The 24115-nt window shown below is 47.1% G+C and overlaps 1 protein-coding gene across 9 annotated transcripts in view; it reads left to right on the forward strand.

Moving 5' to 3' along the window:
* Positions 1-24115, forward strand: part of ATP9B (ATPase phospholipid transporting 9B) — a 199372-nt gene that overhangs the window by 53342 nt on the left and 121915 nt on the right. For 8 of the 9 annotated variants that reach the window (XR_013332332.1, XR_013332333.1, XM_077752699.1 and 5 more), the window contains 2 exons: positions 3141-3192; positions 18391-18485. Coding sequence is in view for 7 of the 9 variants with exons in the window: in XM_077752699.1 (XP_077608825.1) it covers positions 3141-3192; positions 18391-18485 (147 nt within the window). In the remaining 2 variants the exon portion in view is untranslated. The remainder of the gene's footprint in view (positions 1-3140; positions 3193-18390; positions 18486-24115) is intronic. The other variant, XM_077752700.1, reaches the window with a different exon arrangement.

Here is a 24115-nt window from a genome sequence, read left to right on the forward strand (position 1 = left end):
CCTCTCTCCCTCCCTCTCTCCCTCCCTCTCTCCCTCTTTCAAAGTAAACATACATTCAAAAAGAATAAAGCTAAAAACGGTGCAGACAGTGTACTTGAAAACTACAAAGTAGTGTGGGAACCTATTAACGAAGTCCTAATTACAGGGAAAGACGTCCTGTGTCCATGGATTAGAAGTACGGGTCCTGTTGAAATGGGGGCACTCCGCAGGCTGACCTACAGACCCCGTCTGCCCCTCTGACACCCCAGCCGACTTCTTCACAGAAAGTGACAGGCTGATTCTAAAATTCATGTGGAAATACAAGGGACCCAGAATAGTGAGAACAGTTTTGACAGAGAGGAGTAAAGTGGTAGCATTCATACTTTTCCATTTCAGAACTTTACTCAGAGTTACGGCTGTCTAGACAGGCACGGACCTGGCATAAATTCAGAGTTGCAAGTCGGAGATAAAGCCTTTAGTTAGTGGTGAATTGATCTTTGACAGGGGTGCCTAGAAAATTGGGGTGGCGGATATATTTGGATGGGCTCCTCTGTGGCCCAGTACTTGCTGGTGACCTTCGTCCCTGCGTCTCCTGTGGCCACGGTCCCCTGTTAAGCTGTCATGCACTGTGCCTTCTGTCCGTTCTACTGTTGGTGGATCTCTGGATCTTAGTTTGGCCTGTTAGACGTGACAATTCTGTGTCACACTTGACTCTTGCCTTTTGGCTCAGTTGTACACACGTTGCTATTGCATATGTGCCCAAGGAGTGGAATTGGGGGTTCGGGGATTCGCATGTTCTCATTGCAAATGAGTTTGCAAGGTATTGTAACCAGTTCTCAGCTCTACTCCAGTGAGCTGCGTGTAAGACTTCCCGACGCTCACGTTTGCCAGCACGTGGCAAATCAGCCTTGGTGATTTAGCATTTCCAGTATGTGTGTGGTAGTTGTGGTTTTGACGTGCATTTTCTTGAAGAGTAATAAGATTGGGCACCTTTTCATATGATTTTGGATATCTTTCTTGTTTGGGAAGAGCCTATGAAAAGCACTTGCTATTGTTCTTCTAAGTTATTTATCCCTTTTGTATCAGGTTTTAGGCCTTTATGGATTCTGGTTAGGTGTCTCTTGTTAGCAATATGCTGCAAATAATTTTTTCCTCACTGATGTGCCTTGTTACAGATACTCTTAATTTTGATGAAGTCCACTTTATTAGTCTTTTCATTTATAATTAGGTGGGGCTTTTTGTTTTGTTTTGTTCTTTAAATTTTTGATGGTGGAAAAGGAGTCTTGTTAGGTTTGTCAAAAAGTTGTCAAAATATTCTGTATTATCTTTTAGGGCTTTATTGCTTTGACTTTGACATTTAGAAGCTGAATTCATTTGGGAAGGATTTTTATGTTGTGACTGACATAGAACTTTGGTATTCTCTCCCGTCATCTCCTGTAGATTCCTACGTTTCTCAACACTTTTGCGAAAAGACCAGAGTTTTCCTTATTGGTCAGCAGTGGCACCTTTCTCATTAACCTGGCGCTCAGGAGCTTGCGGGCCGGGCTTGCGGTGTCTCCGCGGGCACATCAGTAGACCAGTCTGTCTTCGCGGAATACCGTTTTGTCATAATTGCTCTAGTTTGATATTTTAGTTTTGTTGTACTGTAGACTCAGCCTTCCTTGTTTCTCACATTTGTCTTAATTCATTCTTGGCCTTTGCATTTCCCAGTAAATATTGGGAATACCTTGTCAGTTCCTCCCAAAGGTCATGTTAAGATTTTGATTGGTTTGTGTTAAACAGAAAGATCAGTTGATGGACACCTGACATCTTTGCGTTCTGATTTTGGAACAGGATGTGTTCTGTGTATTTAGGTTTTATTTAACTTCTCTTAGTAATGTTTGATAGTGTTTTTGTTTAGAGAACCTGACTTGCTCATCTGTTATTATAGTCTAATGTTAATTTTTCTTATTACTGAAATGGGCGTATTTTAAAAACACTTTCTTGCTGATCATTACTTATACGTATGTATACTTGTTTTCTGTGTCATTAATTTTTCCTTTTGTATTTGCTTACATCCTTGTACTTCCTTTGGGGCTCATTGGCTTTTTTCACCCTGCTTTCAAGTGGATATTTAGATTCTATTTTTAGTTTCCCTTTTATGTTGTGTGCATTTAATTGTATATATTTTCCTCTTAACGTTTTCCTTCGCATTGGGAGAATGGTTCATACACTTTGCTGTGTTGAGGTTTTATTATCATTCAGTTAAAAATATTTTCTAATTTCCATTGTGATTTCCTTTTTGACCTAAGACTTCTTTAGACCTTAGTACTTGATCTTCTTTGTTCATTGTTGGAAGCAGCTTTATCCCACAGCATATTGTTCTCAGCTTTCACAGCTTCTGTTTGTATTGCTTGTTCAGAGACAAGTCAGCCAGTTCTTAGCGTGTGTGGGTGGATCTTTCCTTAGGTCTCAAAAAACATAAGTACTTCATGACATTATGTGAAGTGTTCTTACTACTTATTTTTCTGTAGTTTGATACAGCTTTCCCAATTGATAGAATTGTTAGTAATGATTAAATAAATGTATGAATAGTGAATACTTGTAAAAGTTTTTATATGCTATACTGTACCTTTGAGTTTTTGTCCTTTTCTGCTTTGTAAAAGAATTTCTCCCAGATTTGTGGGATTTTTGTTTGCTCAGTTGTACGTTTATTCATTCAATATTTAGTAAATACTTTATTTATGATATTTTCTGATTTGTGTTGGATCTTGGAAGAGCCCTGGCCTCACTTTCCAGGGTTATTTGGTCTAATAGGGAGGATGTAATTTTTTCTAGGGCAGAAGCTTCTGTTTTGCACGCACAAGTTCAGATAAGAAAGAGACCAAAGATAAAGGCAATATTTAACATTTTTCAGAAATGGAGTAGTTTTCAAGTCATCACAAACGGTATTTTCATGGTTTGTTAACAGAAAAATTGTAGAAAAGCCTAACTAAAGAATGAGTTTGAATATAAATTATACAAATCGTTATATAAATCATTAATGTTAATTGCTTTAGTATAAATTTTAATTATAACGTTTTTTTAGAGAGTTTCTGCTAGCTATTTCTACTTTGTAATGGAATGATGTTACTTTATAAACTTGCATATATATAATTAGTATTTTATATTACTCTCTGCAGAATCAAAGAATTCCATCGGACATGGTATTTCTTAGGACGTCAGAAAAAGCAGGTATTTTTAATGTGTATTTAAATTGCTGATCATTTAGTATTTTAGCATTTTAATTTTGAAAAGTAAAAATTTATTCTTAAAAATAAAGTTTTCTTTGAGTGGTAATACATTAAATTCATTAATTCTAAATCACATTTAACTGTTGGTATTTAAAATGATGGTCTTCACTGTTTGTTAACAAAGTATAATCCTATCACAATCTTTGTATCAAATGAGTATTTTCATTCAAATTTGTATTGATATCTAAGTAATCAACGATACTATTGCTTGAAACTTGATTGCTATTCTGTATTTGCAGTTTTATTAATTCAGCAAACATTTATTTACGTCATGTGCCAGGCACTCCTTGTCTCTTAGGATCCGAAGGGAGCAAGTTTTGTTCCCTTCGAAGAAGTCATACGGACGGACACACCTTGCCAGTAATACTGTGATTATATAGGTAACGTAAGAACTATAGGCTCTGTGTGGGGGGGGCGTGGGGGGGACAAGAGAGGAAGCAGACCGTTTGCTTCGGTGAGTGGCAGTGGGCTTCACCGAATAAATGGTTGCTCCTGTGGCGGAGCTTTCACCAGTAGGAGGAAGCTGGAAAGGGCTGACGAAATGGGAGCCTCGCGGGGTCAAGGAGAAAAACCGAATGTTGGAAATCTCGAGACCTGAACTCTGTCTGCTTTGGCCAGTTCTGAATTGCGGAGATAGCCGTGTGGTCATGCGTTTTCATCGTGTCTGAAATGATGGGAGGTCCGTCCAGTAATATCCAAGCTCCTTCTGCTTACGTCTCTGACTCTGTTGAGTAAATGAGCACTATTTTTATAGGAAGCTCAGCATAGGTGTCACCATTTGTAGTGTGAAACCTCGGAAGAACAAAGTTAAATTTGAGAGTTGTTAATTTTTCTTTCTTTTTTTAAATTTTATTTTCAAGTCATCTCTGTATCAAACGTGGGGCTCGAACTTACATTCCCGCGATCGAGTTGCATGCTCCATGACCTGAGCCAGGCACGTGCCCCAAAAACTGTTTTCTAAGTTTATTTATTTAAGAAATCTCTACACCCAGCGTGGGGCTTGAACTCACGTCCCCAAGATCTAGCGCATGCAGAGCCAGCCAGGTGCGAGAGTGGTTAGCTGAGGTTTTTCTTGGTATATAAACAGTGTCTTTTTAAGGGAAAGAAAACGTTTTCGCCTAACGACTGTTGTTAAGGTTATTTACGCTGTGCTGCCGCTCTGCCGACGCGCCCGATGCGTGAGTGCGCTGGACCCATTTACTTGACTGCATGTTACTTCCCGGCAGTTTGGTCCTTCCCATTTCCCTTTCTTTTCAGAAATACGGCTCGACCCCCTCTCCAGGCCGGGCGGTGGGGCTGTGCCCTGAGCTCTGGCCGGAGGAGGACGGCCGGCAGCCGCGTGCGCCCAGGCCTGGGCTCAGCCTCCTCTGCAGCCTTGGACCCTTCTGTTCCCAGCGCCGGCTCGTGTCCGCGGCCGTAGGGCCGTGTCGGAAAGCTGCGTGCGGAAGCCGTCAGCCTGGGTCCCGGAGGCCTGTGGGAATGAGCCCCCCTCCCCTTCCCCGACCACGAGCCTCTGTGACAGAAATGTTTGAGCGCCCCGACTGCAGGGTGTACCTCTAACTTTGCCTTTGCTGCGCTTCTTGCCCGTGCAGAGCCCCGGGGTCTCCCAGGCGTGCGATGACGGCCGATCGGGTGGTCCTGGGCGCCTGTGCAGCTCTGCGCGGGCAGCTGGCTTCTAGGCTCCTGGGAATGTGATAGGAGTTTTCAAAGCCTCCTTCAGGTCATCTGATTTTTCCTGGTTTTCTTTTAGTTTTTTGGCTAGCTTCTTGTTTACCGCGGCTTCATCTCCACCAGAGGAAGCGGTGACGCTCCACATCTGCCACAGCCCAGGGACAGCACTGCTCATCCAGGCACGCCCTGCTTGGTCAGGGGATGACAGTCCTCTGGGCTTGGGTTTGAAGAGCCGCAGCCGTGATTTGCCCCCTTCGGGGGGCTGCTAGTTTCCTCGGCTCCTGTGGAGCCGTGGGGCAGGGGGAGACGGTTTGGGAATGGGGGAAGACCACGCTGCACGGCTTCCTCTCAGCCCAGCGTAGCCGTGTGTCTGCGTAAATGCGCCTGGCACTGTCGCAAGTCTCTGCTTCTCCAGAGTTCTGGAAAGGTGGCCTTTGACAGTTTTCACTGATGTTCCCGTTAAAGTTACGGAGCAGTGGATTTGCGGGGACTCTCACACTGCCTTCCTGTTTACACTTCCTACTTAGGACGTGTTTGTCTTTGTTTCTGAACGAATTTAATATAATAAATAGCTACAGTGTTTGTGCTTGAGAGATGCTTTAAAATTTTTTTTTAATATTTATTTTTGAGAGAGACAGTGTGAGCAGGGGAGGGGCAGCGAGAGAGAGGGACACAGAATTTGAACCAGGTTTTAGGCTCTGAGCTGTCAGCACAGAGCCCAACGTTCGAGCACACAAACAGCGAGATTGTGACCTGAGTTGGACGCTTAACTGACTGAGCCTCCAGGGCGCCCCCGAGAGATGCATTTACGTTAATTGCGCTTTTAGTTTTTGCAGTGGAAATATATGTGGGATTAAGAATGTTAACCTGGGGGCTCCTGGGTAGATAGTCGGTTAAGGGTCGACTCTTGGTTTCAGTTCAGGGATCTCAGGGTCATGGGATCAAGCCCTGCATCTGGACTCTGTGCTGACAGTGTGGAGCCTGCTTGGGATTCTGTGCCTGTGTGCCCCTCTCCTGCTAGCACATGCACTCTCGCTCGCTCTCTGTCTCTCTCTCAAGATAAATAAACTTTAAAAAAAAAGAATATTATCCCAAATATGGAAATGGCATTTAGATAACTTAAAAGAAATAGATTATATAGTTTGTGTTAGGAGATAAAAGGTGGAAGAAAACCCAGCATTTTAAAGCTGGAAGATAATGAGAAATGTCCATTTTTCGGAGGAGGAATCTGAGAGCTGAACAGTGTCAGTGCCTTATTGAAGGTCCCATGACCAACAGCATTTTTAGACGTTCTTCCGCCTCTGAATGATGTTTTCACTGTATCATTGTTTAGGCAGCAAAACAGAGATAGAATATTAGAGCGTTATGCAAAATGAAATACTCTTCATTATTTTGGCTTTGGATAAATAACATTACATCCAGATCGATGATGTTTTAAAAACATTTTCTTGGGGTGCCTGGGGGGCTCAGTCGGTTAAGTGTCCGACTTTGGCTTAGGTCATGATCTCATGGTTTGTGGGTTCGAGCCTCATGTCGGGCTCTGTGCTGACAGCTAGCTCAGAGCCTGGAGCCTGTTTCAGATTCTGTGTCTCCCTCTCTCTCTGACCCTCCCCTGCTCACGCTGTCTCTGTCTCTCAGAAATAAATAAAAAACATTTTAAAAAAAGTTTAAAAACATTTTATTTCCCTCAACTTTTCCCTTGTATTTCATGTTGTGGGGAGTAGCGCCCTCTGTGGTGTAATGAGACTCAATATTGTGGAGGCCCTGGGTGTCTTTGAGAATCTTAGGAATTAATCACCTTGTTCCCCAGAAAAATGTACATAATTAAAATGCACATATGCTAAATTTTTTATTGTTTCACATATTCCTGGAAGGTTATTAACAGATCTGAGTTAGGACCTTACTGTAGTCTAAGCCTACAGTTCTATTATATTCCTTAGTTTTCTTATTTTTTTCTATCACATTTAAATTGTTAAAACCATCACAGCTATAGATAATGCAGACATTAAAATGTCAGATTGCAATTTCATGCTATTTTTTTTCTGTTTATAAAATGGACCCAGTAGCTTCCCAGCTGGATAAATTGTGTGTCATAATATTGCTTTACATCAAGAATTCTCAGGAATTCTTAGAATTTCTTTGGAAGTTCTGTTTCTATGACTTTAATTATTTTAAGCTTTTGTAATTGTCTCATTTTCAAAAGTACATCTAGTTAGAATTTTTTGTGTAGATATCCAAATTGATACTACACCATTGATATTACTTCATTACTTTGCAGTTTCAGTTCAGAAAAATCTGATAGTAGGTTGTCTCTTACAATAAAAATCTTCAAACTCTAGCCCGTATACATGTCTTCAGCCTCCGCGGTGTCTGGGCTTGGGCAGGTGAGGTTCGTGTTTGTCAGCACAGCTCAGGGAGCCTCTCTGTGGTGTCGTACTGACCGCGTGCTGATGCCGGGTGCTCCCTGGGGCTGCTGGACGGTCCCCAGGGCTGCCCGACACTGACTGCGTGCTGACGCCAGGCGCTCCCCGGGGCTGCTGGACACTGACTGCCTGCTGACACTGGACGGTCCCTGGGGCTGCCAGCTTGATTGTTTCAAATGCAGATGAAGCTGTTGATGGATCTGGGGACTGATGGCTTAAATTCCAATTACTCAATTGCTTCATCAGTTTCTTAATTCAGATCAAATATCTCCTGAATGCACATAATTATTTTAGTGGTATTAAGAGAAATTAATGCTTTAGAACTAATTTTCATCAATCTCTTATAAATGCCAATATCTTTCTCACTTGTCTCCTAAGTGATGACGTTATAGTTTAAGTGTTGGGGACATATTTTAGTAGCTCAGCTGTCACCTGGTAGTGGGCCAGTGGCAGGTGAATGACCCTGTGCTCGTCCACATTCTCTCTTGGTGCCATTCGTCTTCCCACAGGCTTAAAAATTTCATGCAGAGTCATTAAGTCATATAAATGATTTAGAAGTTAAGTTTAGTGGCAAACGATCTGGTGTTACATATGCAAAGTCAATATCTATTTTTCTTTTGTGGGGCACATACTGTACCCGTCTCTGTGAGAGCTATTGGATTCGCGAGCTGTTGCAGGCAGTCTGCTAGTATTACAGGATAACTTATCACGGTCTCTGACAGACTGCCGTGCTCTGGCTCCTCGCGTCCCGTCAGTTACTTTATCACTGCTTGCTGCAGCTCTCCGCTGTGGCATGTAGCCCGGCTGATCTTAATTTGATTGTCATTAAACCTGTCCTTTCCTGTCAGCTCTTGTCAATTATACAAAATAAAATCAAGTATTCATAAGAAGTCTGTAACAGGATATGAGCAGACCAATTTAATAATTCATTTTTGCCAAGCGCTCCCCGGCATCCATTGTAGCTAGTGTTTGCTGCTAAACGTGATTAGATACAACTAGTGTGGGACCCGTCAGGTTGGCCGTTCTTCTGATTTTGCCACAGTTCATTCTCCCTTTTTAAATCCTATCAGTTACTGCAAGGATAGGAATGTTAACCTGGAGGATTAGTAATATGTCTATTGTCTCTAGATTTTTAAAGCAGGAATTCCCTTCCTCTTTAAAGACAGGCAGCTACATTGCTTCCGGTGTTTAATAAGTTTACAGAGATCTAGGGATTAGTCTCACTTTTAGAAACACAAAACGTTTGAAATTTAAGACACTCGCGCATCTCCCTTACCACTATCTCGTACGTGAGGAGGCAGCCCTGCAGCAGAGCTGCCTGCGGGATGCCTCACAGTGCGTGTCAGGAGGCTCCAGTCCCTGCGCGGTCACGTGCGTCACGGAGCTGGCACGAGCTCGCGCCCGCACGTAGACAGTCCTGTGTGTAGTTAAGTTTGTAAAAACTGTCTAAAATAACACCCACTGCAGATTTTCTTGTATTCCTTTTTGGCTGAATTCAATTCATAGAAAATACTCTCCTTGCAGTAGGTCGTCTGACAAGTAATGCGTAACAGAATTTATTTATGTAAAGTGCATGTGGTCAGACAGAGGTCTCTTGGAGGAGTCCTCGCTTGGTACGATGGGTGATTTGGAAAGCGTCTGCCCACCGCCGGTCTCACTGGGCCTCGAGACAGTGGCCTCGCCTCTGAGAACCCCTGGGTCCTGTGGGCAGCACTGATGCCCGTGGCAGAGAGCAGCGCAAAGGACTGCAGTGTAATTGGTGAGGGGTTTACGTGGGGCACACCTAAGACCGTGAGCTGATTAGCTGAGTGCCCTGGCTGGCGGAGAAGAGCAGTGAGAGGAAGTGCTCGTGGTGGCAGAGCGCGGCTCCTCGGGGGCCTGTGTGGAGTGAGGCTGGCGCGCAGACGCCGTGTAGTCTCGGACGTCATGGGAGAGGTGTGCTGGACCGAGCTCTGTGCAGTCACATTCTTACCTGTCTGCCTTAACCGTGACCCCAAGTTTGAGAGGTAGTTAGCTAAATCCTAAGTCCCTGGTGTCCCGCTCACTGACTTTCCCCTGGGTTTACAAGACAGCTGTAAGGAAGATCTGATTTCTCCCACTGTGCGGACGAAAGCCTTCGTGACGTGGGGTCACTGCACAGGGAGCGTTGGTGAGACACAGTGCCGGTGCTCAGCCTGAGGCCCGTCCCCCGACTGCGGAAGCCCGGCCCCGGGACCAGGAGCCCCTCCTGGAGCGCCGCTCACGTTTGGGGCCACCTGTGTCTTCACACAGGGTGCTGAGCCCACTCCAGCCTCCGGTCACCACGTGCAGTAGCACCCCCCTTCCCTGCCCACTTCTGAGAACAAGCACTGTCTCCAGAAGGTTCCAGGTATCCTCTGGAGGCAGAATCACCCCTGGCCGAAAACCACTAGAGGACTGTTTTTTTCATTGACTCATTTTCATTGATTCATTGAGAATCCTAAGATAATTTTCAGAGTTGAGATATGTGTCTTTTGAGAGCAATTGTTTTATTGTTCCTCAGAGATCTTTCTCAGTAAGAACAGATTGATGCTCTGGAATTTGACTCCATGGGGAGAAGCTTCTACTCTAAGCCAGTGCAGCCAGTGCAGCCTGAGGTTCAGGGACGGGCTCCGTCTTCCTGCTCCCGCAAGGAGGATCCATTAGTCGCTCATTTCCCCAGGCCCAGTGCACGGGGCCTCCCCTCTGCTGAGCAGCTCCCACTCAGAGAGGAGAGCTCTGCTGGATTTCGACAAGCTGGGTGTAGTCAGACCCCAGCTACTACCCGGCCGGCTGGCTTGTAGGGCAGAAGCAGCGGGCCTGGAGGGGCTCCCACAGTCTCTCCAGCCCCAGCGCCTGCTTACACGCTGCTGTCCCAGTCGCATCTCCGTTGCCTCGGGCCAGAGATCTCTGCAGCTCTCTCTGTGGAACAGACCTTCTGGAACTTCTGGGTGTTCACGCCCAAGGGTGGTGGTGGCAACAGGGGAGAGCGTGGTGGCCAGTTGTTCAAAGGGAGCGTCCTTGATATACACCAGTAAGGGACACAGAGCCTGGCGAGAAATTTCACCTCGAGAACCAGGGAAAGAGTCAGCCAGGAGGACCCACGGGATCACACCCGTCACTGCACGCGGGTGCGAGGCTGCTCTGCTTGGGAGTGGTCAGAATGGGGTGGTCCGGAAGGCTTCTGCAGGACACACGTTGATCAGCAGAGTCAGAGGCTTGTCTGGCTCGGGGGCCCTGAGCACCTGGTCCGGATGTGCTGCTCACTCCAGTGGTGGCTCCTGCGAAGCCCAGCTTAGAAGTGCAACACCAGGCCTCCCTGTTGGTCTAGAAGATTGTACGTATGCCAGAAACACAGCCGTGGTCCCAGGAGTGGGTGCAGAGAACCTCTAAGCTGCTGGTCTGTCCCCGACTGAACGTGGGGCAGGATCACGAATGAACTTCTGAATCGGGGGAGTGGCCTCCAAGCCACATGCATCCAGTGGTAGAGGCTGAAAATGTGACTTCGTGAATTCAGACACCACCTTTGACCAACAGGAAGTTTATGTGGGGCCCGGAGTAGCCCCCAGAAAGCCAGGGGTACAAATCTGGCTAGGGACGTGGAGAGTGTCCCTGCTGCAGGGGAAGTGGACCTCACAGAATTACGTCAGCCAAGTCACTAAAAAATAAACACATGCCTAAGCAGCAGCCAGCCGCGAAATGAAACGTTGACGATTGCGCACCATGGTTCAGAGCACTGACTGTTCTGCCGTGGTGGGCTTCCTGTGGCCGCATGTCTGTGTTGGAGTCAGGCGGACCTCGTGGTGCCATTGTGACACTCGTTCTGCCCATCTGATTTCCAGAATAGGACGCTGGGTCACTCCAGACGGTTACGTGTGGGTTCTGGGTTAAGGACTTTGAGTCTGGCTCACTTGTCAACCCCGTACTGTGTGTGTCTGCCAGAACTTCTTTCCTTCTGGTTTCGCTTATTTGCTCCTCTAATGATTAGACTGTAACCCTACTGAGGGCAGTAGTGAATATTGAATATGCGTATCAGGGCAGTATCACACAGAAACCCGTGTTGAAAAAAGCATAGCCATACCTGTGATTTACAGTAGAAGTATTTTTCGTTCTATCAGAAATTCTTAGTGAATATTTCTAGACATTTTCTGTAAAATCTCCATCAGGTCTTTATTTACATTTTTAAAGATAGCGATAAATTTATTCTTAACATATCATCATTTAAGATCTCCCACCGCTATTCAGTTTCATTTTTATTTTAATTATAAATATCTAATAGTGTATTTTAATCATTTTAAATTATTTTTAAAGTTTAAACTGTTAAGTAGCCGTGTTATTTCAGCTGCTGTACGGATAAGTGGTCTTTAACAGGTCTGTTGGGTGTCAGGAAACACGACTGGCGCCTCTGGGTTCTGCCGTCCGGCTCTGCGCAGCCTAGAAGCCAGCACACGGGAAGTTGTAGGCTCGCCTTCCGCTGGGTGATGGCAGCCTGCGAGCTGCCGTGCGCCTTATATGGCTGTTCGCCTCTGTCCCTCCAGCAGTCATCTTGCAATTGCCGTATCTTCCTTCAAAGTTAAAACCTCTCTCACCCAGGACGCTTAACGTTATGCCGTCAACACCAGCAAGGCAAGTCGCGGTACTGTGGGAACCAGCGCTTATGTGAGCTTTCTGCCTTGCTGTAGTCTTTCTTGGATGCGAGGGAAAGGCCGTGACGTAGGTTATTGATGAAACGAGCTGCTCGGGTGGAGAGCAAGTGCCACCGGCCAGCAGCTGCCGTGGCGTGAGCTCCGTGGGACGGGCGCGTCATGTCCATGCAGCTGATGGGGGCGGGCAGGGGAGTGGAGCCCTGAAACGGGTATGAGTAAAGTGTGATTGGAGGGAGCCTCCCTCTCTGTAGGCACTCAAATGTGGCTTCTGTAGTGCAGTTCTGCTTCCTTGCAGTTCGTACAGCTGACCCTTGAACAACATAGGAGTCAGGGCCACTTACCACCACTACCCCGCCTGCCCCTCTGCAGCTGAAAATCCATGTATAACTGTGGACTCCCCCACACTTAACTACTAATAGCCTGCTCTTGGCTGGAACAAAGGCCAACACGTGCGCGCGCGCGCGTGTGTGTGTGTTCTGTGTTCTTATAGGAAAGTAGGCTGGAGGAAAAATGTTATTAAGAACATCGTAAGATGGGGCAGCTGGGCAGCTCAGTCGGTTAAGCATCCAACTTCAGCTCAGGTCATGATTTCACGGTCCATGGTTCGAGCCCCGCGTCGGGCTCTGTGCTGACAGCTCAGAGCCTGGAGCTGCTTCAGATCCTGTGTCTCCCTCTCTCTCTGACCCTCCCCAACTCGAGCTCTGTCTTTCTCTGTCTCTCCCAAAAATAAACAAACATTAAAAATTTTTCTTTAAATAAAAAGAAAGACTATTATAAGGAAAAGAAAATGCATTTATAGTATTATACTGTACTTATTTAAAAAAAATTCTTGTATAAGTGGATCCCTTTAAGGATCAACTGTACAAGAGTTTAGTTGACATATTCTATGTTAATCTGAATGCATTTTTAAATATATTTTTAGACTTTTTTTTTTTTTAAGTAGGCTTCATGCCCAGCATGTAGACCAGTGAGGGGTTTCAACTCACGACCTTAAAATCAAGACAAGCTGAGATCAAGAATCGGATGCTTAACTGACTGAGCCATCCAGGGAGCCCTGGACATTATTTTCATAGAGCAGTTTTAGGGTTACAAACAAAATGAGAACAAGGGACAGAGATTTCCCCTGTGAGCCCCGTCCGCACACATGTATAGCTTGCTCCCTCATCAGCACGCCCCAGCGGAGTGGTGCGTTTGTTACCGTTGATGGATGTGCACCAGCCAAAGCCCAGAGTTTACATTAGGCACCTCTCTGGGTGGTTTGCATTCTGTGGGCTTGCACAGACGTATAAAGACGTGTATCGGTACAGCCCCATACAGAGTGTTTTCTTCAATGATGTTGTGTGTAGAAATCCTTTGTGCTACATCTGTTCATCCCTCAGCACCACTGACCCTTCTGTTAATTCTGCCTTTTCCAGAACGCCATTGTCAGACGTCTTCTTTCACTGAGTGACGTCGGAAAGGTTCCTTGTGTCTCTCATGGCCTGGTGGCTCATTTCTCTTAGTGCTGAGTAATTCATTGTCTGGATGGATCACAGTTCATTCGTGTACTTATTGCAGGCCATCCTAGTTGCTTCCGAGTTTTGGCAGTTATGAAAGAAGCTGATCTAAAATCCACGTGTAAGTTTTACTTACGCTCACACCTCCTTTGGGTAAACGCCACACAGTACTGCCGGATTACGCGCTGGGTTGTGGTTAGTTTGCAAGAAGCCCGCAAGCTGTCTTCCGCAGCAGCTGTGCAATGCCGCGTCCACACTGGCAGTGAGCGCAAGCTCCCGCCGCCCATGCCCTGTCAGCGTGTGGCCGTGTATCCCCAGTGACGGCACGACGTGGAGCCCCATTTCCTGTGCTCCTTGCCGTCTGTATTTCTTCTTTGTTGAGGTCTTTAGCCCATATTTTAATCGCGTTGTTTTCTGATTGTTGTGTTTTAAGAGTTCTTTGTATATGTTGAATAACGGCCCTTTATCAGATGTGCACTTTGTAAATATTCTCCCTCCCAGTCTGTTGCTTGTTTTCTAATTCTACTGATAATGTCTTTTGCAGAACAGAAGTTTTTAATTTTAACGAATGGCTGCTGATCATGTTTCTCTCTTGGCTCGTGTCTTCGGTGCCGTAGCTTAAAGGCCCTCCCCTCCTGGGGTCACCTAGGTTTTCTCCTGTGTTATCTTTCAGGACCTTCATGGTTCTGCATTTTACATTTAGGCCTCTGACCCATTCAGAGTTGGTTTCTCTGCAGGAGGTAAGGTCTGTGTCTAGACTCAGTTTTCCTGTGTAGGGGTTAGTTGTGCAGCTCCGTTTCCCGACGATGCGAGTTTCACTCGTCTCCTGCAGCTGACTGTGTTCCCGGGGCCGCTTTCTGGGCTCCGCTGGTCTGTGGCACTGCACCTCCTCAGTCACTGCTGTTTTCTAGTCTCTTTTTACAAGGCCGGTGAATGCTTTTAATTTTTTAATGTATCTTTTTGTTACTGTGTTAAAATACACATAACATAAAATTTATTATCTCTTTTAGAGTTCCCGGGCCCGGTTCCAATGTGGGGTAGGGGTTCGCACACACAGAATCGGGTGGTTCTCGGGACACCTGCAGGGCCCCGCGGATTCTGACACTGTCCACCCAGGGGCAGCGTCAGATCCCGCGGAGTAAGGGCTCCGGCCTGTAAGATGCCCCCCACCCCCGACTTCGGACACCAGTCAGAAGTCCCAGGCTGTCACTTGTGCTCCTGACGAACTGGCTGCCCTCTGAAGTCCCAGCAATGTGCTGCAGCGGCTCACGGAGCTCAGGGGAACCAGTTCCCTAAAAGATACGACAGAGGCTAAGACCCAACCGCCAGAGGAAGAGATGCATAGGGACGGGTCTGGGGAGAGGCGGGGGGCTTCCCTCCCCTCTCCCGACAGCCAGTCTTCCCAGCCTCCAGTGTCCACAGTCGAGAAGCTTCTGAACTCGGCCCTTTGGGATTGTTATGGAGGCTTCTTTGGGTCGCCACGATCGATTACATCCTCGGCCATTGGCTGGTTCAGCCCCCAGGCCCTCCCCTCTCCACGGAGGTCTGATCACCTGCTTGGCCATCCTGGCAACAGCCCCGCCCTGGCGTGGGGTCCAGAGAGAAGTCTCCTTCATTAACACACGACACCTTTATCACTCTCTACACTTAGGAAATTCTGAGGGTTTGGGGAGCAGAGAGTGAGGAATTGTGGACTGAGACCAAATACACACATTTGTCATAAATCACAGCATCGCCCCCTCTTACCCAGGCGTAAGCGTGCGGCTTTGTGACGTTCAGGACGTGCGCCTTGTTGCGCAGCTGTCCCCGTCACGTGTCCCCGTCACGTGTCCCTGTGTAGAGCAGGAACTCTGCGTCCGTTAAAAAGTAGCTCCTGGTCCTCCCTCCTCTCACCTCTGGCAGCCTGCGTTCTGCGTCTGTGTGTGTGATCTGATCCTGAGAACCTCGTGTAAGTGGGGTCCTGCAGTATTTGTGTGTGTGCACGTGGCTCGTTTCGTTTAGCGTGGTGTCCTCGGGGTTCACCGTGTTGTGTCACACCTTTTCCTTTCTCTTTCTGGCTCGGGAACGCTGCGTACGTGGAGGCCGCCTTCCTTACCCGTGCGCCCGTCAGCGGACACGCGGGCTTGCCTGTGCCTGGCTCCCGTGGATGGCGCCGCGGGAACACGGCGCGCACGGCGTACACGTGTCTCTCGGCTCCTGGGGGCTTGTCCCCAGCAGGGAGCTGCTGCCTCATCTGCTAGTTCGGTGTTTAGTTCTGGGACCAGCTGCCATTCTGTGTCCCACTGGACGCCTCTTGCCACCCTTCCTCTTTCAACCTCTGTGTGTCTCTGGAGCTGAAGGGAGTCCCCCCCAGTCCCCACGTGGGGACGGTGCCTTGTCACTCAGCCTGCCCGCCTCTCTCTTTGGGGAGCTCAGTCCACTGACATCTTGAAGTGACGACAAAGATGGAGTTCTCGCACTGTGCACGTGGTTTCCCCTGTGCCTTAGAGCTCTTTCTGGTCCTCATTTCCTGTATTGTTATTTTCTGTTTGGGTTAATATTTTGTAGTGAAATGTTTAAATCCCTTTCTCACTGCATTTTGTGTCCCTTCTAGAGCTGTTTTTGCTGTGGTCACCGTGGGAGTGGCATTCAGCACCCTGATGTGACAGGGTCCTCGTTTCAGTTTGTACCAACTTGGGTTCGATGACCCACAAAACGGCTCCTTCACAGCTCCGAACCCCCTTTGGCGTGGATGTCACAGAATCACATTTTGTATATTACGTGTCCAAAACATAAACTAAAAATTGTTTTAAGTGCATTACTGTTTTAGGTTATGTAGAAAGCAAGATGTGAACATAAAAGCCAGAGTTACATAATTCCAACTTTTGGAGTGATGGTTTCTTTTTTCTTTAAATTTATTAATCCCGTGAATCTTACAGAAAACCAAGTGCAGTTAGAGACTGTTGTGGCCATACTTCCAGCTTCTGCCACTGGCCGTGTGCTGGCCTGCCCCAGGACCTTAGCTCCCGCCCGTGTGCTGGCCTGCCCCAGGACCTTAGCTCCCGCCCGTGTGCTGGCCTGCCCCAGGACCTTAGCTCCCGCCCGTGTGCTGGCCTGCCCCAGGACCTTAGCTCCCGCCCGTGTGCTGGCCTGCCCCAGGACCTTAGCTCCCGCCCGGCCTCTGGTTACCGTCTCCTGTCCTGTCCCTGCATCTGCACTACTCCTGGGAGCAGTTCTTGCAGGAAAGGTCGGTGGTCACCACCTGCCACAGCGTGGGTTTGTCTGGGAACGTCTTGCTCTCCCTCTCACTGTGCGGCACAGTCTTGCTGGATATGGATTCCCGTGTGGCGGGTTTTTCTCCAGTGGCGTCTTGACTGTGTTGGTACTTTCTTTAAACCCAAAGTTTCTGATGAAAAATCTGCAGATAATCTTATTGAGGGTCCCTTGGGTGTGATGATTCTCTTCTCTCTTGCTGCTTTCAGGATTCTCTCTCTGTCTCCTGAGTCTGGTTACAGCGTCTCAGAGCGGGTCTGTCTGCGTTCATCTCATGTGGCTTCCCGTGGGCTTCACAGATGCTCACATGCGTGCGCTCGTCACGCCTGCGGGGTCTTCAGGAACTGTCCCTCCAGCTGGTGGTCCCTTGGCCCTGCTCTCTCTCTTCCGGGACCCCCACCGTGCGTACCTTGGGCCAAGCGGGGGGCCCACGGACCCTCAGTCTGTGTTCATGGCTTTTCAGTCTGTGTCCTGTCTGTCCCTCAGATGGGGCCGTTGCTGGTGTCATGTCTTCAGGCCCACTGGGTCTTTCTTTTGCCTTTGCAAGTCCAAGGAGGGCGACTCACTTCTGTGTCGGGAGGGCCGTGTGGGACAGGTCCCGTGCAGGCTCTCCTGGGGGTCTTGAGTTGTCTACAGGTCCTTGTCCTAATTCACCAGGGCACACCCGGGCTGCGGTGGCTTTCTGGATCTGGTTGATTTTGTAAGTAAGCTTTTGAAAACCTTACGTCCCTGGAATTCATTGGTAATGAAACTGCTAATATATTACTTTATGTGTTTGCTCTTAGGGGTTGGTTTTTAGACTTCGATGTAATTTGCTTTTTTTAATCATGTAAAACACGTATGATTTCAGAGGCAGCAGTGCAAAATAGGGGGCACTCAGAAAGGCGTGGCAACACCCTCCCCCATCCACACCTGCATGTCCCCTCCCTCTCCCAGCGGGCTCTTCAGGGGAAGGTGCTGTTCCATGCTGTTCCATGCAGTGTCTGTAAACTGCCTCCTTCTCCTGGCCGTGTGCACCCTAGGGATCGTTAGCAGGAGAATTTGAGGTCCCTCTCGTTCTCTGTCTCCCTCCCTTTCCTTTGTCCCTCCCCCCGTCTCCACCTGTGCCCCATCTTCCGTCCTGGCTGTCTTTTCCTGCCGCCTGTGCTCCTGTTTTTCACCGATTCACAGCCCTTTGTTCCCATGACGATGGACAGGCTCACCTGGTGCACGTCTTCGTTTGGTATAGGTTCTGAGGAATGGTGTGAGAGCATGGTCAAAGGGTAAACAGAATTTTGTAATTTAGTATCTTCTTGTGTTGTGCGTCCCGTGGTTGATCAGCTGGGAGTTCTGGCACATACTCTTGGGTATTTTTGTGTATTTATTTATTCTCTTTTTATCAGAACATGAATTGAGGGTAGAAATGGGCAATGCAGTTTTTCGAAAATAAAGCACTAATTAGCATGAAGCCTTACTAGGCAAGAACAGCACATCGGAGGTGAGTGATCCATTAATGACCTGTGTCTTCTCAGCACGCTCGTTTGTGAACCAAGTAAATGAAGCCTTTTCAGGACTTCTGTCTCCGTGAGCCTCTAGAGCCTCATTCCTGTGTCCCAGTTGCTGGAGAATTGTGCCCTGAATACCTGTAACTCTGGGACTTTCTTCTCATCCCCAGGTTCGTGTTTTATTCGCACCGACCAGCTCGATGGGGAAACTGACTGGAAGCTGAAGGTGGCGGTGAGCTGCACGCAGAGGCTGCCGGCCCTGGGGGTGAGTGCCCTTGCCCTGGCAGCCTCGCTCAAGTGCCGCGCTTGCCGCCAGGCAGCACGCACGTGGCTGCGTACCAGCTAGCTTACTGAACACACTGACAGTTTTTCAAAATAATTTTATAATTACTAACAAAGGATTGTTGAAAATTATGCCAAAATCGTTCTGTGGTGGCTTAGCGCCTGCCCGCTCTGGGCGTGGATTTGCGTTGCTGTTGGCCTGACACTTGCTTTTCTCTCCCTTTCCCTTTACTTTTGGGTTCTATTTTTATTTTTATTTTTTATTTTAAAAAAATTTTTAAGTTTTATTTATTTCTGAGAGACAGAGAGAGAGAGCATGAGCAGGGGAGAGTCAGAGAGAGAGGGGGACACAGAATCTGAAACAGGCTCCAGGCTCTGAGCTGTCAGCACAGATCCCAACGTGGGGCTCGAACCCATGAACCGTGAGACCATGACCTGACCCAAAGTCGGATGCTCAACTGACTGAGCCACCCAGGCGCCCCTTGGGTTCTATTTTTAAACCCTCTCAATTGGGTATCATTCAGGCCGGGTTAAGCGAGTCCATTATTGCTAACTGGCTCTCTACTGGGCTGGTTCCCATAGTTTTCGGAGAGCCCGGAGCTCGGACGAAGTTCGCCTCCTTGTGGGGCCTGGTGCGTGTGCTTGGCCGTCCTGCTGATGCCAGAGAAGTCTCTTCCGTTAGGAGGCGGGGGGGACGGAAGGAGCAGCGCACCGTGGGCACCTTGCATGGTCGTCGCCCGGGGCCTCTCTGTTCCCGGGGAGTAGGCAGAGGTGGCATCGGAGGGAACCTAGCTGACGGACGTCAGCATTTTCAGCCGTGTCGCACAACCGCGGAGGCTGCCCTCAGCCGGCACACACCTCTCTGTGACAGAACCACGGGTGAAGCCACTTGGTGCTCGTATGTACTTGAATGAGAGGAGCTTCGTTCTTCTTACGTGATTTGCTCATAACGGGTGCAGACTAAAGAAAACTGGCGATGCTATCGATTTGGTCGTTTTCCTTAGATGGGTCAGGTCTGGACGGGAAGAGCTGCTCGTGCTGCATATGGTTTCCAGCTAATGCCCTTCCCCGTCCCTTGCACACTGGACTTCTAGGAAAGCAAGTGTCTGTGGCGTGTGTAAGACTTTTCTAGGTGTTTTCGGTTGCCTATATGTTTGGTGGTCCCTAGGTTGAAATTCATTCTTTTAAATGTTTTTTCTGTATCTTGCAAAACATGTTGTTCACAAATGAGCATTTGCTTATCCTTTCTTTTGTCCATTTATTCATCATCACGTAATAATGCAAGTCATGTATCCTCTCCTGCCTTTCCTTCTCCCTCTCTCCCTCCCTCCCTCTCTCTCATTTATTTAAGTTTTTTTTAACATTTTTAAAAAATTTATTTCTGAGAGAGAGAGAGACAGCGTGAGCAGGGGAGAGTCAGAGAGAGAGGGAGACACAGACTCTGAAACAGGCTCCAGGCTCTGAGCTGTCAGCACAGAGCCTGACTCGGGGCTCGAGCCCACAAACTGTGAGATCGTGACCTGAGCCGAAGTTGGACGCTTAACCAACTGAGCCGCCCAGCCCCCGCCCATCTCTTTTTTGCAGCCCTTTAAAACAAATGCACACAACCATTCTCACCCCTGGGTGACACAGAAGACGGTGCAGGGCACCAGCTTGGAGCTCCAGGCCTTGGTTTCCTCACCCCTGACTTGGAGAAGGACCCTCTCAGTTCATCAGCTAACACCGTGCACCTCTGTCATGGGGGGGGGTGGGGCAAGTAGGCAACCCCTAGTTTGTGTAGTTTTTAAGTAAATAAATGTGAAGAGGAGGCCTGTAAATAGCAAGTCTTTCTTTTTCAGATAAACGGTGAGAGGTGGAACAGGGTATGTGTGGGTGAAGGAGCACTGACGATTTCCACTTCCAGCAGGTCATTCCGGAAGAGTCATGCCCATATTCCCGTAACCAGCAGGGGGATTCCTGGCGAATGTGCTTCAAAACACTTAAATATTGAAGAAAAACCTCAGTTTGGTAGAGAAAAAATGGACAGTTCATTGTTTTAATTTGTACCTCTTTGATTACTAATTCAGTTGAAAATTTCCACCACACGTTCACTAGAAATTTGTGTTTATTTGGTTGTTGGCCCTTCTCTTTTGCCCACTTTCGTATTGGCGTTTGCTCGTTAAAAATGTTATATATGCTCGTGTGTGTGTAGTATTGAGTTGATAAAACCGGCTATATGCAAATTGTGTCCTTTTTTTAATTCTTCCCTTTCTAGATGCAGAAAAATTCTTCTACCTCTGCTGTCATCTCACTGCGCTGTATGCTCTCCGTCACTCGCTGGTCACAAGTTGTTTTTGGAAGTTGTCCACACTGCTGTTCTGGGTCAGCTCCTTAGTCGGTGTCACGTGGCCCAGCACTCGGTGCCTTGTTCCGTCGGTCAGTTCTCCTCGTTCTGGGGCGGTTATTTAAAGGCTGTAGGGTATTACGTGCAATTTATTTGACTGGGTTAATACAGCGTATTGATTGTGAACTAGAGAAGGAAGATTGTGTTGGCCCCATTGATGAAGGTTGTAGTTGAGGTGACATTGACCCTTCCTTACTGAACAGGTGAGCTTTGGCCACAGTGGGCAGGCACAGCGGGGAGGTGTGGGAAAGCGTGCGTGTGGAAGCTGCCAGACTGCTTTGCAGAGCGGCTGCGCCATGCGACTTCCACTGACCATGCATGATCGCCTCGGTTTCCCCACAGCCTTGCTAATTTTTGGTGGGGTCAAAATTTTTTTTTAAATTTTAGTGTGTAGTGACACCTCATTGTAGTTTGCGTTTCTGTAACAGCTGTTAATGTGGAATGTTGCTTCATGTGCTCGTTTTCCAACTGCGTGTCCTCTTTGGTGAAATGTCTGTTCGTGCCTTTTTGGTGGCTTTTGTATAATTCCCTAGAATGTTCTGTCTACCTGGTCATGCTGTGTGCAAAGAAGATAGTATAGCTCTTATACAAGTGTGCACGGACAGCCTTCTCTTCCTTGCGGTATCACACTGGCCGCGATCACTAATGCGTTGTTGAACAGAAGTGGTGAGGCGTTCACACTTGTCTTCTTTCCATTCTTGGGGCACACGTGGCCTTTTCACATCATGTGCGAGGGTAGCCATAGAATTTTTTAATATCCCCCTTATCGGGATGTGGAAATTCTTCCTGTTCCTAGTTTGCTGAGAGGTTCTGTTATGAATGGGTATTAGATTTTTCAAAAGCTTTTCTGTGTCTCTTGACATGATCACATGGTTTTTCTTTCTTACCTGTTAACATGATGGTTGATATGGACTGACTGATTGTATACCAACCTCACATTCCCAGGATGAACCCAATCACATTTGTTCAGGCTGAGTGTCCTTTTTGTGTATTGCGGTATTTGATTTGCTGATATTTGGGGAAGGATTGTGTGCCTGTGTTCACGGGGAATGCTGACCTCGTTGCTCTTGCTGGTGTTTGTCTGTTCTGCCTTTGTTGCCTGGGGTGCTGGCCTTATAAAAGAAGTTGGGGCGTCTTTTGCCTCCTGTGTTTGTTGAAGTAGTTGGTATAAGGTTGGTGTTATTCATTAATTTTTTTTTTTTTACACTATTGGACATACTCAGCCTTGAAACTATCTGAGCTACTAGTTTACTTTGTGGGAAAGTCGTTATGAACTGAATTTCTAAAGTAGACAGTAGCGTTAATCAGATTATTTTGTTCATTGGAAATTTATGTTTTTCGAAGAGTTAGCTGTTCCATATAAGTGGTCAAATTTAATGATACAAAATTCATAATATTCTGTTACTTTTTTTTAGTAGTTGTAGGATCTCCTCTTGCATAGTCAATATTGGTAATTTGTATCTTTTCTTCCCAGTCAGTCCAGTCTCCTCAGAGGCTCACGGATTTTAGTCCCATTTCAAAGAACTTGGTTTTCGTGTCTTTAATAATCTTTATAGTTGGTGTATTTTTTGTGTTACTTATTTCTGTTCTGATATTTATTCCCTTTGTTCTCATGTAGTTTGTGTTTAGTTTTCTTCTCTTTGTTAACTACTGAAAGTGAAAGTAAACTTGATTTTTACATTGCTGCTTTCTGTTATAAGTCCAGAATCCCCTTTATTGTGATGCTGGCGTAATCCTTCTACAGGGGCCTGGTCTCTCTGGGGTAACTGCGGAAATTCTAGGTTGTTCAGAGATGTCTCTGAGTGGCTGGCTGGTCATACTTGGTCTCTTGCCCATTCTGCGTCATCCGTGAGGCGGGTCCTGGCCAGGGTGCTCTGGGTGCGCTATGCCTGGCCAGAGCTCCCCTCCCCCAGCCAAGCATGCGGTGGCACCAGTGGTGATGTGCTCGTGAGCCCAGCGCAGTGGCCTGTGGTCCTTTCCGCTGTTTCCCTCCCAGGTCTTGCAGACATTAGCTGCCCTGCTCCCCTGAGCTCTGGTCTCTGTCCCTGAATTTAAGAAGATGACCTTTGTGGGCTTGGCTTCCTCTTCACTCTGTGGGTTGGAAAATCCACTGATGCAGGAAGCTGGCCACACGTGGGCTCACATCTGTGTTCTGTTCTCCCTGGGGCCACAGAGTTGCGATGCATCCACAAGTACTGTGTTTCGTGTCTGAAAACTGCTGTTTCTCATATTTTGTCCATTTCTCCGATGTTTGTGGTGAGAGGGCAAGTCTCATACCAGTTACAGCAACAAAGCTTGTAGAAGTCCTTGATTAATTTTTAATGAGAGATATAAATACCTTATGGACTAACTGATCTATATGACATTTCAGACTATAGTTGGGGGCACGTGGGTGGCTCAGTCGGTTGAGCATCCCATTTCAGCTCAGGTCATGATCTCGTGGTTCATGAGTTCGAGCCTCATGTCGGGCTCTGTGCTGACAGCTCAGAGCCTGGAGCCTGCTTCATTCAGATTCTGTATCTCCCTCTGTCTCTCTCCTTCCCCCACTCATGCTCTGTCTCTTTTTCTCAAAAATAAACACTAAAAAGGTTTTTAAAAAAAAGAATTCAAATTATAATTAAAATTATAATTGTGTTCAAGCACAGGATAAAAAATCATAAAAAAGGATGGAAAACTATCATGATTTTACTGGTTAACGTTGGCTGCCATTCACATTTGGGTGAAAATGATTTCCGACAGCGCCCCTTCTCTCCCGTGTCCTCACCACGCACTTGTGTGGTCAGGTGGCTCTGTACATACTTTATCCTGTTAGGATGTTTATTCTACAGTATGTTTTGTATCTTCTTTTTACGTTAGAAAGCCTGTGTCTCTGCAAGTGCTCATAGTCGCGTGGCGCTTGACAAATTATAACTTCAGTGACCAGCTTGGTGTTTACTGGCATTTTATAAATAGTGTTAAAAATCAAAGATAAGCATATTTGAAGGATTTTGGTTCTTTTGCCAGAATGTTCCCGAGAAGATGGCAGCAGCATGTGTGTCTCCTGTGGATCAGTCTGTCAGTTGACCTGTCCACAGTCTTCTCCCATCTGATGACTGGAAATGGCATTTTGTTTAAATTTACATTTATCTTTCTCGTGAGGTTGAAGAGATCTCTTATCTAAGAAAGTCTGTTTCTTGTATTTTTATTTTTTTTAAGTTTGTGTTTGTGGCGTCTGCTTACTTTCTCGTGTG

The sequence above is a fragment of the Crocuta crocuta genome, unplaced genomic scaffold (genome assembly GCF_008692635.1).
Source record: "Crocuta crocuta isolate KB4526 unplaced genomic scaffold, BGI_CrCroc_1.0 scaffold101, whole genome shotgun sequence".
NCBI classification, from domain to species: Eukaryota; Metazoa; Chordata; class Mammalia; order Carnivora; family Hyaenidae; genus Crocuta; species Crocuta crocuta.